The following is a 20000-nucleotide window of genomic DNA, read 5'->3' on the forward strand; positions in this document are numbered from 1 at the left end:
TCAGGTAGTCCTGGGGCATGGTCCTAGGGCTCAGGTCCTCCGAGAGAGAGAAAGAGAGAAGGAGAGAATTAGAGAACGCACACTTAGATTCACACAGGTCACCGAATAGGACAGGAGAAGTACTCCAGATATAACAAACTGACCCTAGCCCCCCGACACATAAACTACTGCAGCATAAATACTGGAGGCTGAGACAGGAGGGGTCAGGAGACACTGTGGCCCCATCTGAGGACACCCCCGGACAGGGCCAAACAGGAAGGATATAACCCCACCCACTTTGCCAAAGCACAGCCCCCACACCACTAGAGGGATTTCTTCAACCACCAACTTACCATCCTGAGACAAGGCTGAGTATAGCCCACAAAGACCTCCGCCACGGCACAACCCAAGGGGGGGGGGGGAGCCAACCCAGACAGGATGACCACATCAGTGACTCAACCCACTCAGGTGACGCACCCCCTCCAGGGACGGCATGAGAGAGCCACAGTAAGCCAGTGACTAAGCCCCTGTAATAGGGTTAGAGGCAGAGAATCCCAGTGGAAAGAGGGGAACCGGCCAGGCAGAGACAGCAAGGGCGGTTCGTTGCTCCAGAGCCTTTCCGTTCACCCTCCCACTCCTGGGCCAGACTACACTCAATCATATGACCCACTGAAGAGATGAGTCTTCAGTAGAGACTTAAAGGTTGAGACCGAGTTTGCGTCTCTGACATGGGTAGGCAGACAGTTCCATAAAAATGGAGCTCTATAGGAGAAAGCCCTGCCTCCAGCTGTTTGCTTAGAAATTCTAGGGACAATTAGGAGGCCTGCGTCTTGTGACTCTCTCTCTCTCTCTCTCTCTCTCTCTCTCTCTCTCTCTCTCTCATAGCAGGCTGAATAATATGATGTGTGTACACTATACATGAATCTACATACTATAGAAGTGCTATAGAATGATAGTATATAATATTTTCTGGTTACATAGAATCATCTAGGTTAAATGCACTAATAATCTGCTCCTGTAACCTCACACGCGGAAATGTGTTTGTGACCTTTGACATTTGTCTGTTATTTGACCCTTAACGACCTTTCCTTTATGTTTGTACCTCTTTTTCTTCCTTAGCACTTACAGAACCCCGCCAACTTCCAGACGGCAGCGACAGAGCTGCTGGACTGGTGCGGTGACCCCCGGGCCTTCCAACGACCCTTTGAGCAAAGCCTGATGGGATGTCTAACGGTAAGATATTAAACGCCAGCGTGGCTGCTGCCCTCTCGCCCCCTGTGTGTTTGTGTGTGTGTGTGTGTGTGTGTGTGTGTGTGTGTGTGTGTGTGTGTGTGTGTGTGTGTGTGTGTGTGTGTGTGTGTGTGTGTGTGTGTGTGTGTGTGTGTGTGTGTGTGTGTGTGTGTAAAGTGTCGCCCTCTCCTCTGCACGATAACACCTCAAGGTTCAAGGACAGAGGAGCAGAGTTTAAACCACTGCAGCATTAGAACTCATTGTAACTCCATAGGGGAAAGACCGAGAGGAGGGAGGAAGGAAAGCACTAGCAGAGGTGGGAAAAAGTACCCAACTGTCCTACTTGAGTAAAAGTAAAGATACCTTAATAGAAAATGACTCAAGTGAAAGTCCCCCAGTAAAATACTACTTAGTCTAGTGGTTAGAGTGTAGGGACGGCAGGTAGTCTAGTGGTTAGAGTGTAGGGACGGCAGGTAGTCTAGTGGTTAGAGTGTAGGGACGGCAGGTAGCCTAGTGGTTAGAGGATAGGGACGGCAGGTAGCCTAGTGGTTAGAGTGTAGGGGCGGCAGGTAGCCTAGTGGTTAGAGTGTAGGGACGGCAGGTAGCCTAGTGGTTAGAGTGTAGGGGCGGCAGGTAGCCTAGTGGTTAGAGCGTAGGGACGGCAGGTAGTCTAGTGGTTAGAGTGTAGGGACGGCAGGTAGCCTAGTGGTTAGAGGATAGGGACGGCAGGTAGCCTAGTGGTTAGAGTGTAGGGGCGGCAGGTAGCCTAGTGGTTAGAGTGTAGGGACGGCAGGTAGCCTAGTGGTTAGAGTGTAGGGACGGCAGGTAGCCTAGTGGTTAGAGTGTAGGGACGGCAGGTAGCCTAGTGGTTAGAGTGTAGGGACGGCAGGTAGCCTAGTGGTTAGAGTGTAGGGACGGCAGGTAGCCTAGTGGTTAGAGTGTAGGGACGGCAGGTAGCCTAGTGGTTAGAGTGTAGGGACGGCAGGTAGTCTAGTGGTTAGAGTGTAGAGACGGCAGGTAGCCTAGTGGTTAGAGTGTAGGGACGGCAGGTAACCTAGTGGTTAGAGTGTAGGGACGGCAGGTAGCCTAGTGGTTAGAGTGTAGGGACGGCAGGTAGCCTAGTGGTTAGAGTGTAGGGACGGCAGGTAGTCTAGTGGTTAGAGTGTAGAGACGGCAGGTAGCCTAGTGGTTAGAGTGTAGGGACGGCAGGTAGCCTAGTGGTTAGAGTGTAGAGACGGCAGGTAGCCTAGTGGTTAGAGTGTAGGGGCGGCAGGTAGCCTAGTGGTTAGAGCGTAGGGGGGGCAGGTAGCCTAGTGGTTAGAGTGTAGGGACGGCAGGTAGCCTAGTGGTTAGAGTGTAGGGACGGCAGGTAACCTAGTGGTTAGAGCGTAGGGACGGCAGGTAGCCTAGTGGTTAGAGTGTAGGGACGGCAGGTAGCCTAGTGGTTAGAGTGTAGGGACGGCAGGTAGCCTAGTGGTTAGAGTGTAGGGACGGCAGGTAGCCTAGTGGTTAGAGTGTAGGGACGGCAGGTAGCCTAGTGGTTAGAGCGTAGGGGCGGCAGGTAGCCTAGTGGTTAGAGTGTAGGGACGGCAGGTAGCCTAGTGGTTAGAGTGTAGGGACGGCAGGTAACCTAGTGGTTAGAGTGTAGGGACGGCAGGTAGCCTAGTGGTTAGAGTGTAGGGACGGCAGGTAGCCTAGTGGTTAGAGTGTAGGGACGGCAGGTAGTCTAGTGGTTAGTGTGTAGAGACGGCAGGTAGCCTAGTGGTTAGAGTGTAGGGACGGCAGGTAGCCTAGTGGTTAGAGTGTAGAGACGGCAGGTAGCCTAGTGGTTAGAGTGTAGGGGCGGCAGGTAGCCTAGTGGTTAGAGTGTAGGGGCGGCAGGTAGCCTAGTGGTTAGAGTGTAGGGACGGCAGGTAGCCTAGTGGTTAGAGTGTAGGGACGGCAGGTAACCTAGTGGTTAGAGCGTAGGGACGGCAGGTAGCCTAGTGGTTAGAGTGTAGGGACGGCAGGTAGCCTAGTGGTTAGAGTGTAGGGACGGCAGGTAGCCTAGTGGTTAGAGTGTAGGGACGGCAGGTAGCCTAGTGGTTAGAGTGTAGGGACGGCAGGTAGCCTAGTGGTTAGAGCGTAGGGGCGGCAGGTAGCCTAGTGGTTAGAGTGTAGGGACGGCAGGTAGCCTAGTGGTTAGAGCGTAGGGACGGCAGGTAGCCTAGTGGTTAGAGTGTAGGGACGGCAGGTAGCCTAGTGGTTAGAGTGTAGGGACGGCAGGTAACCTAGTGGTTAGAGTGTAGGGACGGCAGGTAGCCTAGTGGTTAGAGTGTAGGGGCAGCAGGTAGCCTAGTGGTTAGAGTGTAGGGACGGCAGGTAGCCTAGTGGTTAGAGTGTAGGGGCGGCAGGTAGCCTAGTGGTTAGAGTGTAGGGACGGCAGGTAGCCTAGTGGTTAGAGTGTAGGGACGTCAGGTAGCCTAGTGGTTAGAATGTAGGGACGGCAGGTAGCCTAGTGGTTAGAATGTAGGGACGGCAGGTAGCCTAGTGGTTAGAGCGTAGAGGCGGCAGGTAGTCTAGTGGTTAGAGTGTAGGGACGGCAGGTAGCCTAGTGGTTAGAGTGTAGGGACGGCAGGTAGCCTAGTGGTTAGAGCGTAGAGGCGGCAGGTAGTCTAGTGGTTAGAGTTTAGGGACGGCAGGTAGCCTAGTGGTTAGAGTGTTGGGCCAGTAACTGAAAGGTTGCTGGATTGAATCCCTGAGCTGACAAGGTAAAACATCTGTCGTTCTGCCCTGGGAACTCACTGTTCCCCGGTAGGCCGTCATTGTAAATAATGATTTGTTCTTAACTCACCTGCCTAGTTAAATAAAGGTAAATATATAATATATGAATATATTACGCAAAGGAGATGACCAGGGATGTTCTCTTGATAAGTGGAGATGACCAGGGATGTTCTCTTGATAAGTGGAGATGACCAGGGATGTTCTCTTGATAAGTGGAGATGACCAGGGATGTTCTCTTGATAAGTGGAGATGACCAGGGATGTTCTCTTGATAAGTGGAGTTGACCAGGGATGTTCTCTTGATAAGTGGAGATGACCAGGGATGTTCTCTTGATAAGTGGAGATGACCAGGGATGTTCTCTTGATAAGTGGAGATGACCAGGGATGTTCTCTTGATAAGTGGAGATGACCAGGGATGTTCTCTTGATAAGTGGAGATGACCAGGGATGTTCTCTTGATAAGTGGAGATGACCAGGGATGTTCTCTTGATAAGTGGAGATGACCAGGGATGTTCTCTTGATAAGTGGAGATGACCAGGGGATGTTCTCTTGATAAGTGGAGATGACCAGGGATGTTCTCTTGATAAGTGGAGATGACCAGGGGATGTTCTCTTGATAAGTGGAGATGACCAGGGGTGTTCTCTTGATAAGTGGAGATGACCAGGGGATGTTCTCTTGATAAGTGGAGATGACCAGGGATGTTCTCTTGATAAGTGGAGATGACCAGGGATGTTCTCTTGATAAGTGGAGATGACCAGGGATGTTCTCTTGATAAGTGGAGATGACCAGGGGTGTTCTCTTGATAAGTGGAGATGACCAGGGATGTTCTCTTGATAAGTGGAGATGACCAGGGATGTTCTCTTGATAAGTGGAGATGACCAGGGATGTTCTCTTGATAAGTGGAGATGACCAGGGATGTTCTCTTGATAAGTGGAGATGACCAGGGGATGTTCTCTTGATAAGTGGAGATGACCAGGGATGTTCTCTTGATAAGTGGAGATGACCAGGGATGTTCTCTTGATAAGTGGAGATGACCAGGGATGTTCTCTTGATAAGTGGAGATGACCAGGGATGTTCTCTTGATAAGTAGAGATGACCAGGGATGTTCTCTTGATAAGTGGAGATGACCAGGGATGTTCTCTTGATAAGTGGAGATGACCAGGGATGTTCTCTTGATAAGTGGAGATGACCAGGGGTGTTCTCTTGATAAGTGGAGATGACCAGGGATGTTCTCTTGATAAGTGGAGATGACCAGGGATGTTCTCTTGATAAGTGGAGATGACCAGGGATGTTCTCTTGATAAGTGGAGATGACCAGGGATGTTCTCTTGATAAGTGGAGATGACCAGGGATGTTCTCTTGATAAGTGGAGATGACCAGGGATGTTCTCTTGATAAGTGGAGATGACCAGGGATGTTCTCTTGATAAGTGTGAGAATTAGACCATGTTCCTGTCCTGCTAAGCATTCAAAATGGAACGAGTACTTTTGGGTGTCAGAAGAAATGTATGGAGTAAAAGGACATTATGAAGTGAAGTAAAAGTGAAAGTTGTCAAAAAATATAAATAGAAAAGTACAGATACCTCCCCAAAAAACGACTTAAGTACTGTAATACTTTAAGTAGTACTTACAAGTATTTTTACTGAAGTCCTTTACACCACTGGTCACTAGGATATGTTCCAAATAGTACCTTATTCCCTTCATAGTGAAATACGTTTCATCAGGTCTGGTGAAAGGTAAACCGCGCTCCTTAACACCCGCCCTCTTAACCCGGAAGCCAGCCGCACCAATGTGTCGAAGTTAAAACCGTTGAACTGACGACCGATGTCAGCCTAGCCTGCACGCACCCGGCCCATCACAAGGAGTCGCTTCAGCGCGGTGAGCTATGTAAAGACCATCTGGCAAAAATCCTCCCCTTAAAGAAAAAAAATAAGCAAACATTTGGGAAACTCTCCAAACAAGAAGGAAGAAGGTACTCTGGTCAGATGAGACTTGATCAAAATTTAGCTTTTTGCCAACAAGAAAAACGCTATGTCTGTCACAAACCCAACACCTCTCATCACCCCGAGAATACCATCCCCACAGTGAAGCATGCTGGTGGCAGCATCATGCTGTGGGGATGTTTTTCTTCAGCAGGGACTAGGAAACTGGTCAGAATTGAAGGAATGATGGATGGTGCTAAATACAGGGACATTCTTGAGGGAAACCTGTTTCAGTCTTCCAGAGATTTGAGACTGGGACGGAGGTTCACCTTCCAGCAGGACAATGACCCTAAGCATACTGTTAATGCAACACTCGAGTGGTTTAAGGGGAAACATTTAAATGTTTTGTAAAGGCCTAGTCAAAGCACAGACCTCAATCCAATTGAGCATTTGTGGTATATGTCACGTTCGGACCTTAGTTCCTTTGTTTTGTCTTTGTTAGTATGGTCAAGGCGTGAGTTGGGGTGGGCAGTCTATGTTTGTTTTTCTATGTTGGTTTTTGTGTTCTGCCTAGTATGGTTCTCAATCAGAGGCAGGTGTCGTTAGTCTCTGATTGAGAATCATACTTAGGTAGCCTTTTTCCACCTGGGTTTCGTGGGTGTTTATTTCCTGTTAGTGTTTGTCATTCACCTTACGGGACTGTTCATTTGTTGCTTATTGTTTTCGTTCAGTGTTCATTTTTCTTCATTAAATTATGGACACTTACCATGCTGTGTTTTGGTCCTCCGATCCTTCTCGCTACTCCTCCTCAGAAGAGGAGGACGAGATCCTTTACAGTATGACTTAAATATTGCTGTACACCAGCAGGAACCCATCCAACTTGAAGGAGCTGGAGCAGTTTTGCCTTGAAGAATCGGCAAAATCCCAGTGGCTTGATGTGCCAAGCTTATAGAGACATACCCCAAGAGACTTGCAGCTGTAATTTATGCAAAAGGTGGCTCTATGCATGCTCAAGTTTTCTGTTATTTTTTTGGTCTTATTTCTTGTTTGTTCCACAATAAAAAATATTTAGCATCTTCAAAATGGTAGGCATATTGTGTAAATCAAATGATACAACCCCCCCCAAAATCTATTTTAATTCCAGGTTGTAAGGCAACAAAATAGGAAAAATGCCAAGGGGGTGAATACTTTCACAAGGCACTGTACATGATATTTTCTGTACTTGTGAAATTATTGTTTATTTATTTTTTAATACATTTGGCAAAATTATCTAAAAATGTTTTACTTTGTCATTATGTTTTTTTAACGTTTTCAACAACATCTGCACCGAAATCTAACAAGAAGCTCCCACAATCTTCTTAACAAGTTCTTTCAACCAATCGTCAGTCATTTGTGCCAGGGCAGTACATGTTGAGTGTCCTTCTCTATAAGAGTGCTGAAAGTCTGTTCATTTGTTTACAGAAAAATTGCATTGTATTTGGTCAAACACATTTTTTTTCAAACAGTTTGCTAAGAGCTGGCAGCAAGCTGATAGGTCGGCTGTTAGAACCAGTTAAGGCCGCTTTAACACTCTTGGGTAGCGGAATGACTTTGGCTTCCTTCCAGGCCTGAGGTCAAAGACTTTCCTCCAGATTAAAGATATGACAGACAGGAGTGGCTATAGAGTCAGCTACCATCCTCAGTAGGAGTCGCTATAGAGTCAGCTACCATCCTCAGTAGGAGTGGCTATAGAGTCAGCTACCATCCTCAGTAGGAGTGGCTATAGAGTCAGCTACCATCCTCAGTAGGAGTGGCTATCGAGTCAGCTACCATCCTCAGTAGGAGTGACTATAGAGTCAGCTACCATCCTCAGTAGGAGTGGCTATAGAGTCAGCTACCATCCTCAGTAGGAGTGGCTATAGAGTCAGCTACCATCCTCAGTAGGAGTGGCTATAGAGTCAGCTACCATCCTCAGTAGGAGTGACTATAGAGTCAGCTACCATCCTCAGTAGGAGTGGCTATAGAGTCAGCTACCATCCTCAGTAGGAGTGGCTATAGAGTCAGCTACCATCCTCAGTAGGAGTGACTATAGAGCCAGCTACCATCCTCAGTAGGAGTGGCTATAGAGTCAGCTACCATCCTCAGTAGGAGTGACTATAGAGTCAGCTACCATCCTCAGTAGGAGTGGCTATAGAGTCAGCTACCATCCTCTGTAGCTATCAATTCCAAGAGGTTTGTCATTACTGATCGATAACAATAATTTTTCCACCTCTCTCACACAAATGTTATAAAATTCAAAAGCACAATGCTTTTTTTTTGTCATTATATGCATGAATACAATGGCTCACTGTTCGTTGTTTGAATTTCTAAGTTTGCCCACTTTGCCAATGAAGTAATCTATCATGACGCAAGATGAGACCCAGATGCAAACACAGGAGGCAGATGGTTGGAGTCTGAGAATATGTATTAATCCAATAGAGATGAATCACCCCGAGAAGAGGATGGTCGTGGACAGGCAAAAAGTCCAAAAGGTACCGAAGGACAGGTAGAGTCAAGGTCAGGGCAGGTAGAGTCAAGGTCAGGGCAGGTAGAGTCAAGGTCAGGGCAGGCAGAGTCAAGGTCAGGGCAGGCAGAGTCAAGGTCAGGGCAGGCAGAGTCAAGGTCAGGGCAGGCAGAGTCAAGGTCAGGGCAGGCAGAGTCAAGGTAAGGGCAGGCAGAGTCAAGGTCAGTGCAGGCAGAGTCAAGGTCAGGGCAGGCGGACTCAAGGTCAGGGCAGCCAGACTCAAGGTCAGGGCAGCCAGACTCAAGGTCAGGGCAGACAGAGTCATGGTCAGGGCAGACAGAGTCAAGGTCAGGGCAGACAGAGTCAAGGTGAGGACAGGCAGACTCAAGGTCAGGGCAGACAGAGTCAAGGTCAGGGCAGGCAGAATCAAGGTCAGGGCAGGCAGACTCAAGGTCAGGGCAGGCAGGATGATCAGACAGGATGATCAAACAGGATGACCAGGCAGGATGATCAGGCAGGATGATCAGGCAGGATGATCAGGCAGGATGATCAGGCAGGGTGATCAGACAGGATGATCAGGCAGGATGATCAGGCAGGCGGGCAAGTAGTCCAGAGACAGGCAGGGGTCAAAACCAGGTAAACTATGAAAAAGAAAATAGCACAAGGAATACTAAAAGAACACGCTGGTTGATTTGAACATACAAACAAACTGTCACAGAGAGACAGGAAACACAGGGATAAATACACTGGTACAGAGAGACAGGAAACACAGGGATAAATACACTGGTACAGAGAGACAGGAAACACAGGGATAAATACACTGGTACAGAGAGACAGGAAACACAGGGATAAATACACTGGTACAGAGAGACAGGAAACACAGGGATAAATACACTGGTACAGAGAGACAGGAAACACAGGGATAAATACACTGGTACAGAGAGACAGGCAACACATGGATAAATACACTGGTACAGAGAGACAGGAAACACAGGGATAAATACACTGGTACAGAGAGACAGGAAACACAGGGATAAATACACTGGTACAGAGAGACAGGAAACACAGGGATAAATACACTGGCACAGAGAGACAGGAAACACATGGATAAATACACTGGTACAGAGAGACAGGAAACACAGGGGTAAATACACTGGCACAGAGAGACAGGAAACACAGGGATAAATACACTGGTACAGAGAGACAGGAAACACAGGGATAAATACACTGGTACAGAGAGACAGGAAACACAGGGATAAATACACTGGCACAGAGAGACAGGAAACACAGGGATAAATACACTGGTACAGAGAGACAGGAAATACAGGGATAAATACACTGGTACAGAGAGACAGGAAACACAGGGATAAATACACTGGGACAGGGAGACAGGAAACACAGGGATAAATACACTGGTACAGAGAGACAGGAAACACAGGGATAAATACACTGGTACAGAGAGACAGGCAACACAGGGATAAATACACTGGGACAGAGAGACAGGAAACACAGGGATAAATACACTGGTACAGAGAGACAGGAAACACAGGGATAAATACACTGGTACAGAGAGACAGGAAATACAGGGATAAATACACTGGTACAGAGAGACAGGAAACACAGGGATAAATACACTGGCACAGAGAGACAGGAGACACAGGGATAAATACACTGGGACAGAGAGACAGGAAACACAGGGATAAATACACTGGCACAGAGAGACAGGAAACACAGGGATAAATACACTGGGACAGAGAGACAGGAAACACAGGGATAAATACACTGGGACAGAGAGACAGGAAACACAGGGATAAATACACTGGGACAGAGAGACAGGAAACACAGGGATAAATACACTGGGACAGAGAGACAGGAAACACAGGGATAAATACACTGGTACAGAGAATCAGGAAACACAGGGATAAATACACTGGCACAGAGAGACAGGAAACACAGGGATAAATACACTGGGACAGAGAGACAGGAAACACAGGGATAAATACACTGGGACAGAGAGACAGGAAACACAGGGATAAATACACTGGGACAGAGAGACAGGAAACACAGGGATAAATACACTGGGGAAAATAAGTGACACCTGGAGGGGGTGGAGACGATAACGAGGACAGGTGAAACAGATCAGGGCGTGACATAATCATGATCCACAATAGTATTGACAACATCTTCAAAAAGACTAAATGCTAAATCAAGTTCGGTTAAAGCTGAAATTTACATTTGTCACCTTACTGTTGCAGTAAATATTCAGAATATCTTTCTGAGATAATCTTTGTCTGTACATCTGTTATTAGAAACACTATAGTCTTATAACTATGCAGTATATTCCACACATTCATTTTTTTTGAAAATGTTACATTTATAAATAAATACATTTATACCCCAATTTTAGTGTATTTCAAGACAATGTAAATAGTGGGTCAATTTGAGAATTCGTTGAGAGATGTCAGCATTTTTTTTTTCAATTGTATTTTATGTATCCTTAATTTAACGAGGCAAGTCAGTTAAGAACAAATTCTTATTTACAATGATTGCCAAACTCGGACGACGCTGGGCCAATTGTGCGCCGCCCTATGTGACTCCCAATCACGGCCGGGAGTCTGGATTCAAACCAGGGTGTCTGTAGTCATGCCTCTAGCGCTGAGATGCAGTGCCTTAGACCGCTGCGCCACTCGGGAGTGTATTGAGAATAGAAAATAATAGATTGGTTACATAGACAGAGACCGTGTTTAAACCACAAAGCAACCAATGCTCTTAAAGTAAGATGCTCTGAGCCTTCTTATCCCTTTTAAGAGTATTAGGAGCATTTGGCCATTTATTTAATTCAATCGTATCCTCTAACTGTTAGAACAAATATGCAGAGGGTCTTCTCTTCTTTGCTTTGCCTATAAAAAAAAAAAATTGTAATCTAGTGTACCTCGTCTAATGTGTGTGATGTACCCTTTGGCAAAGCCAGGGAAATGTTTACACTAGTTTGAAAAGGTAATATATAGACACTGCGGGGGTTTGTCTACAAGCCTAAATCATCAAGGATATCTTTAGCCTGAAATCCAGTCTGTTTGTGCTAACCTTCCACTCCTGGTACTATGTGTAATTTGACAAGAGTGGCAAGGAGTGGAATGATAGCTAAACAAACTGTTACCCAGGCTAAAGATATCCTACTGGAAACCAAACATGATTTAGGCTTGTAGACAAACCTCCACAGTGTCTATATATTACCTTTTTCAAACTAGTTTAAACATTTTCCTGGCTGAAGTCAAATAGTCAACGTACACGTTGTCCAATTACACGTTCATTCTCCTCCTGTCAGTAGGTAGCTTGACATAGTTCCTAACCCTCAGATGAATGTTGTAGTATACCTTGTGGAAAGCAGTGTACTAGTTGGTACACACCCCTTTGTCTTTAGAAGAACGCGTGGATGGACTGAACTAGACCTGTCACTCACTTGTCACCTTGGACCATTCTTTCTTCCTAATTGGGAGTTTAGATTTACATAATGCCTTTCATCCTAACTGGGAGTGTAGATTTACATAATGGCTTTCATCCTAACTGGGAGTGTAGATTTACATAATGCCTTTCATCCTAACTGGGAGTGTAGATTTACATAATGCCTTTCTTCCTAACTGGGAGTGTAGATTTACATAATGCCTTTCTTCTTAACTGAAAGTGTAGATTTACATAATGCCTTTCTTATTAACTGGGAGTGTAGATTTACATAATGCCTTTCATCCTAACTGGGAGTGTAGATTTACATAATGCCTTTCTTCTTAACTGAAAGTGTAGATTTACATAATGCCTTTCTTCCTAACTGGGAGTGTAGATTTACATAATGCCTTTCTTCTTAACTGAAAGTGTAGATTTACATAATGCCTTTCTTCCTAACTGGGAGTGTAGATTTACATAATGCCTTTCTTCCTAACTGGGAGTGTAGATTTACATAATGCCTTTCTTCCTAACTGGGAGTGTAGATTTACATAATGCCTTTCTTCCTAACTGGGAGTGTAGATTTACATAATGCCTTTCTTCCTAACTGGGAGTGTAGATTTACATAATGCCTTTCTTCCTAACTGGGAGTGTAGATTTACATAATGCCTTTCTTCTTAACTGAAAGTGCAGATTTACATAATGCCTTTCTTCTTAAAAATTGTACACCTCCACAAGTCCCGTTCATCCTTGGGAGCAATTTCCAAACGCCTGAAGGTACTACGTTCATCTGTACAAACAATAGTACGCAAGTATAAACACCATGGGACCAAGCAGCCGTCATACTGCTCAGGAAGGAGACTCGTTCTGTCTCCTAGAGATGAACGTACTTTGGTGCGAGAAGTGCAAATCAATCCCAGAACAACAGCGAAGGACCTTGTGAAGATGCTGGAGGAAACGGGTACAAAAGTATCTATATCCACAATAAAACAAGTTCTAGATCGACATAACCTGAACGGCCGCTCAGCAAGGAAGAAGCCACTGCTCCAAAACCACCATAAAAAAGCCAGACTACTGTTTGCATCTGCACATGGGGACAGATCGTACTTTTTGGAGAAATGTCTTCCGGTCTGATGAAGCAAAAATAGAACTGTTTGACCATAATAACCATCATTATGTTTGGAGGAAAAAGGGGGAGGCTTGCAAGCCGAAGACACCATCTGTGAAGCAAGGGGGTGGCAGCATCATGTTGTGGGGGTGCTTTGCTGCAGGAGGGACTGGTGCACTTCACAAAATAGATGGCATCATGAGGATGGAAAATTACATGGATTTATTGAAGCAAGATCTGAAGACATCAGTCAGGAAGTAAAAGCTTTGTTGGAAATGGGTCTTCCAAATGGACAATGACTCCAAGCATACTTCCAAAGTTGTGGCAAAATGGCTTAAGGACAACAAGTCGAGGTATTGGAGTGGCCATCACAAAGCCATGACCTCAAACCTATAGAAAATTTGTTGGCAGAACTGAAAAAGTGTGTGCGAGCAAGGAGGCCTACAAACCTGACTCAGTTACACCAGCTCTGTCAGGAGGAATGGGCCAAAATTCACCCAACTTATTGTGGGAGGCTTGTGGAAGGCTACCCGAAATGTTTGACCCAAGTTAAACAATTTAAAGGCAATGCTACCAAATACTAATTGAGTGCATGTAAACTTCTGACCCACTGGGAATGTGATGAAAGAAATAAAAGCTGAAATAAATCATTCTCTCTACTATTATTCTGACATTTCACATTCTTAAAATAAAGTGGTGATCCTAACTGACCTAAGACAGGGAATTTTTACTAGGATTAAATGTCAGGATTGTGAAAAACTGAGCTTAAATGTATTTGGCTAAGGTGTGTGTAAACCTCCGACTGTAGAGTTTAGGATTATATTTAGGACATAATAACCTAGCTTGAAGGTATCCTTTCCTGCTGTTACCAGGGAGTATTCAGCTGGCTGTTGGTGTGATCAGTTTAATGAGCAACAGGTGTCTTTTCCTCCCATTTCATCAATTCAATCTGTGTCTTTGCAGTGAACATCTCCAGGCTTTTCCAGAGCTCGAAGGGAAACTGTCATTTTAGTTAATAGGCAGTATTGTGAAGCAGAGTAGACTTTAGGTCCTGGTGAAACGTAGGGCACTGTGAAGGGAATAGAGTGCCATTTGTGACGCATTCTGAGTACTTGCCACTACTCAGAGAGCCTCACATAGCTCTTAATGTGGTCGAGAAATAACCACCTACTGCACCCTACTGTAGTCTACTGCACTCTACTGTGGTCTACTGTACCCTATTGTTGCCTACTGTACCCCACTGTAGTCTACTGTACCCTACTGTAGTCTACTGTACTCTACTGTGGTCTACTGTACCCTATTGTTGCCTACTGTACCCTACTGTAGTCTACTGCACACTACTGTACCCTACTGTACCATACTGTACCCTACTGTACCCTCCTGTACCCTACTCCACCTTACTGTCGTCTACTGTACCCTACTGTACCCTACCACACCCTACTGTAGTGTAGTGTACCCTACTGTAGTCTACTCGACCCTACTGTAGTCTACTGTACCCTACTGTAGTGTACTGTACCATAATGTAGTCTACTCTACCCTACTGTAGTCTACTGTACCCTACTGTAGTGTACTGTACCATAATGTAGTCTACTCTACCCTACTGTAGTCTACTGTACCCTACTGTAGTGAACTGTACCCTACTCCACCCTACTCCACCCCGCTGTGCCGTACTCCACCCTACTCCACCCCGCTGTGCCCTACTCCACCCTACTCTACCCTCCTGTGCCCTACTCCACCCTACTCTACCCTCCTGTGCCCTACTCCACCCTACTCTACCCTCCTATACCCTACTCCACCCTACTCTACCCTCCTGTGCCCTACTCCACCCTACTCTACCCTCCTGTACCCTACTCCACCCTACTCTACCCTCCTGTAGCCTAGCCCACCCTACTGCAGTCTACTGTACCCTACTGTACCCTATCACACCCTACTATAGTCTTCTGTACCCTACTGTACCCTACCACACCCTACTGTAGTCTACTTATGTTACTCCACCTTACTGTTTTCTACTATACCCTACGCTACCCTACTGTAGTCTACTCTACCCTGCTGCAGTCTACTGAACCCTACTGTAGCCTGCTGTACCCTACTGTAGTCTACTGTACTCTACTGTACCCTACTGTAGTCTACTGTACCCTACTGTAGTCTACTGTACCCTATGGTACCCTACTGTAGTCTACTGTACTCTACTGTAGCATACTGTAGTCTACTGTACCCTACTGTACCCTACTGTAGTCTACTGTACTCTACTGTAGCCTACTGTAGTCTACTGTAGCCTACTGTAGTATACTGTACCCTACTGTACCCTACTGTAGTCTACTGTACCCTGCTGTTGTCTACTGTACCATACTGTAGTTACTGTACCCTACTGTACCCTACTGTAGTCTACTGTACCCTACTGTAGTCTACTGTACCCTACTGTAGCCTACTGTAGTCTACTGTACCCTACTGTACCCTACTGTAGTCTAATGTACCCTACTGTACCCTACTTTAGTCTACTGTACCCTACTGTACCCTACTGTAGTCTACTGTACTCTACTGTAGCCTACTGTAGTCTACTGTACCCTACTGTACCCTACTGTAGTCTACTGTACCCTGCTGTTGTCTACTGTACCATACTGTAGTTACTGTACCCTACTGTACCCTACTGTAGTCTACCCGACCCTACTGTACCCTACTGTAGTTTACTGTACCATACTATAGTCTACTGTACCCTACTGTACCCTACTGTACCCTACTGTAGTCGACTGTACCCTACTGTACCCTACTGTAGTCCACTGTACCATACTGTAGTCTACTGTACTCTACTGTACCCTACTGTAGTTTACTGTAGTCTACTGTACCCTACTGTAGTCTACTGTACCCTACTGTACCCCACTGTAGTCTACTGTACCCTACTGTAGTCTACTGTACCCTACTGTACCCCACTGTAGTCTACTGTACCCTACTGTAGTCTACTTTACCCTACTGTACCCTACTGTACCCCACTGTAGTCTACTGTACCCTACTGTACTCTACTGTACCCTACTGTACCCTACTGTACCCCACTGTAGTATACTGTACCCTACTGTAGTCTACTGTACCCACCCAGTTTACAGTACTAACTCTACTGTACTGTCTTGATAAATGTGACTCCGCGGGTAGATTGCTGCTAGCTTTTCTAACGAATAGAGGAAAGTAGAACGTGTTATCAGATCAGTTCCTGATCAGTTCCGACTGTGTGATGAGACTCCTTCGCGATACAACAACCGCCACAGTTCTGCTGACTCTACAATTAAGACTCTGAAATTACAACTATGTTTTCGACTGTTGGTGCTGAAACTAGAAATAACCTTTTTTTTTTTTGGGGAAAAACATTTTCCTTGAATCCATGTTTAGATTTTAATTAGACAACGCACACTCATATATCTTCCTCATAATGGGACTATGCTTCTATAAATAAGGCAAAAGAAATGCATGTAGGAGCTATCGTCTTTTCTGGTGTCAAGTCGAGGCTATACTTTAGAGAAAGATAATAACATGTTACTGTAGCAGAGAGGAGAGGACTGGTGTTCTACTGAAATATCCTCAGGGTCTGTATTCAACTTTCCCCATGGGTGCAACTGAACTTCAACATCCGGTAGGGAGTCAAGATAGAGGGATAGAATGGAGAGGAGGACTAGAGAGGAGGACTAGAGAGGAGGACTAGTGAGGAGGACTAGAGATGAGGACTAGAGAAAGAGGGATAGAAGGGAGGAGGACTAGAGAGGAGGAGGACTAGAGAGGAGGAGGACTAGAGAGGAGTACTAGAGAGGAGGACTAGAGAGGAGGAGGACTAGAGAGGAGGAGGACTAGAGAGGAGGACTAGAGAGAGAGGGATAGAAAGGAGGAGGACTAGAGAGGAGGAGGACTAGAGAGGAGGACTAGAGAGGAGGAGGACTAGAGAGGAGGAGGACTAGAGAGGAGGACTAGAGAGAGAGAGGGATAGAAAGGAGGAGGACTAGGGATAGAGGGATACACAGGATCCCAAATGACACCTTATTCCCGATTTAGTGCAGTACTTTTGACCAGTGCCCATAGGGACTATAGAGGTAACAGGGTTCCCTTTAGTGTACATACCTACTGCTGCAGAGGCATGTTGCTGGAGTTGTATATCTTTAAAGGTCAAAGGTCAAAGAGATTGGAAGGGGTCTCCTTTTGCAGATAATGGCATGGGTAAATCAAAGAGGTCCCTGCCACTTAAACAGTGATTTACGATGGCTCCTGTGGCCTGTTGGGCTGCACTTAATACTGCCGCTCAGTGGGCATCGGAGCACTGTGGCGTCAATGGCCTCTATCTCTCTGTCTCTCTCTCTCTCTCTCTCTCTGTCTCTCTCTCTCTCTCTCTCTGTTTCTCTCTTTCTCTGTTTCTCTCGCTCTCTCTCTGTCTCTCTCTCCCTCTCTCTCTGTTTCTCACTCTCTCTCTCCCTCTCTCTCTGTTTCTCACTCTCTCTCTCCCTCTCTCTCTCGCTCTCTCTCTGTTTCTCACTCTCTCTCTGTCCCAATTTTTAATTTCTTTAGCAACGGTCAAGGTCTTTAGGTCGTTTACCTTTGATCTGGAGTCAACTTTTTGCACAATTTAATATGAAATTATATAGTAATAATTTAGTATATATTCACATTGATAGAGGTTGCTATGGGTGCTTTACAATGCACAGAGCTTGAGAGTTTAGTCATCATGATTGACCAAACTTTATTGCCAGCAGCTCAGTTTGTTTTCTGTGTGTTTGGTCTATCCATGCTTCACAGTCCTCCATTCCTTACCACTGTGTTGTCTCTCTCTCTCTCTCTCTCTCTCTCTCTCTCTCTTTCTTTCTTTCTCTTTCTCTCTCTCTTTCTCTCTCAATTCAATTCAATTCAATTCAATTCAAGGGCTTTATTGGCATGGGAAACGTGTTAACATTGCCAAAGCAAGTGAGGTAGACAACATACAAAGTGAATATATAAAGTGAAAAACAACAAAAATTAACAGTAAACATTACACATACAGAGGTTTCAAAACAGTAAAGACATTACAAATGTCATATTATATATATATACAGTGTTTTAACAATGTACAAATGGTTAAAGTACACAAGGGAAAATAAATAAGCATAAATATGGGTTGTATTTACAATGGTGTGTGTTCTTCACTGGTTGCCCTTTTCTCGTGGCAACAGGTCACAAATCTTGCTACTGTGATGGCACACTGTGGAATTTCACCCAGTAGATATGGGAGTTTTTCAAAATTGGATTTGTTTTCGAATTCTTTGTGGATCTGTGTAATCTGAGGGAAATATGTCTCTCTAATATGGTCATACATTGGGCAGGAGGCTAGGAAGTGCAGCTCAGTTTCCACCTCATTTTGTGGGCAGTGAGCATATAGCCTGTCTTCTCTTGAGAGCCATGTCTGCCTACGGCGGCCTTTCTCAATAGCAAGGCTATGCTCACTGAGTCTGTACATAGTCAAAGCTTTCCTTAATTTTGGGTCAGTCACAGTGGTCAGGTATTCTGCCGCTGTGTACTCTCTGTGTAGGGCCAAATAGCATTCTAGTTTGCTCTGTTTTTTTGTTAATTCTTTCCAATGTGTTAAGTAATTATCTTTTTGTTTTCTCATGATTTGGTTGGGTCTAATTGTGCTGTTGTCCTGGGGCTCTGTAGGGTGTGTTTGTGTTTGTGAACAGAGCCCCAGGACCAGCTTGCTTAGGGGACTCTTCTCCAGGTTCATCTCTCTGTAGGTGATGGCTTTATTATGGAAGGTTTGTGAATCGCTTCCTTTTAGGTGGTTGTATAATTTAACGGCTCTTTTCTGGATTTTGATAATTAGTAGGTATCGGCCTAATTTTGCTCTGCGTGCATTATTTGGTGTTCTACGTTGTACACGGAGGATATTTTTGCAGAATTCTGTGTGCAGAGTCTCAATTTGGTGTTTGTCCCATTTTGTGAAGTCTTGGTTGGTGAGCGGCCCTCAGACCTCACAACCATAAAGGGCAATGGGCTCTATGACTGATTCAAGTATTTTTAGCCAAATCCTAATTGGTATGTTGAAATTTATGTTTATTTTGATGGCATAGAATGCCCTTCTTGCCTTGTCTCTCAGATCGTTCACAGCTTTGTGGAAGTTACCTGTGGCGCTGATGTTTAGGCCAAGGTATGTATAGTTTTTTGTGTGCTCTAGGGCAACAGTGTCTAGATGGAATTTGTATTTGTGGTCCTGGTGACTGGACCTTTTTTGGAACACCATTATTTTGGTCTTACTGAGATTTACTGTCAGGGCCCAGGTCTGACAGAATCTGTGCATAAGATCTAGGTGCTGCTGTAGGCCCTCCTTGGTTGGTGACAGAAGCACCAGATCATCGGCAAACAGCAGTCATTTGACTTCGGATTCTAGCAGGGGGAGGCCGGGTGCTGCAGACTTTTCTAGTGCCCGCGCCAATTCGTTGATGTATATGTTGAAGAGGGTGGGGCTTAAGCTGCATCCCTGTCTAACCCCACGACCCTGTGTGAAGAAATGTGTGTGTTTTTTGCCAATTTTAACCGCACACTTGTTGTTTGTGTACATGGATTTTATAATGTCGTATGTTTTACCCCCAACACCACTTTCCATCAGTTTGTATAGCAGACCCTCATGCCAGATTGAGTCGAAGGCTTTTTTGAAATCAACAAAGCATGAGAAGACTTTGCCTTTGTTTTGGTTTGTTTGTTTGTCAATTAGGGTGTGCAGGGTGAATACATGGTCTGTTGTTCGGTAATTTGGTAAAAAGCCAATTTGACATTTGCTCAGTACATTGTTTTCATTGAGGAAATGTACGAGTCTGCTGTTAATAATAATGCAGAGGATTTTCCCAAGGTTACTGTTGACACATATTCCACGGTAGTTATTGGGGTCAAATTTGTCTCCACTTTTGTGGATTGGGGTGATCAGTCCTTGGTTCCAAATATTGGGGAAGATGCCAGAGCTAAGTATGATGTTAAAGAGTTTTAGTATAGCCAATTGAAATTTGCTGTCTGTATATTTGATCATTTCATTGAGGATACCATCAACACCACAGGCCTTTTTGGGTTGGAGGGTTTTTATTTTGTCCT

General features: G+C 45.3%; 1 protein-coding gene across 1 annotated transcript in view; it reads left to right on the forward strand.

The window, feature by feature from the left end:
• LOC139367876 (zinc finger MIZ domain-containing protein 1-like) overlaps positions 1 to 20000 on the forward strand; it is a 272212-nt gene that overhangs the window by 143747 nt on the left and 108465 nt on the right. The window contains exon 3 of the mRNA XM_071106227.1: positions 1099 to 1212. Within this exon, the coding sequence (XP_070962328.1) occupies positions 1099 to 1212 (114 nt within the window). The remainder of the gene's footprint in view (positions 1 to 1098; positions 1213 to 20000) is intronic.

The sequence above is a fragment of the Oncorhynchus clarkii genome, chromosome 16 (genome assembly GCF_045791955.1).
Source record: "Oncorhynchus clarkii lewisi isolate Uvic-CL-2024 chromosome 16, UVic_Ocla_1.0, whole genome shotgun sequence".
Taxonomy (NCBI): Eukaryota; Metazoa; Chordata; class Actinopteri; order Salmoniformes; family Salmonidae; genus Oncorhynchus; species Oncorhynchus clarkii.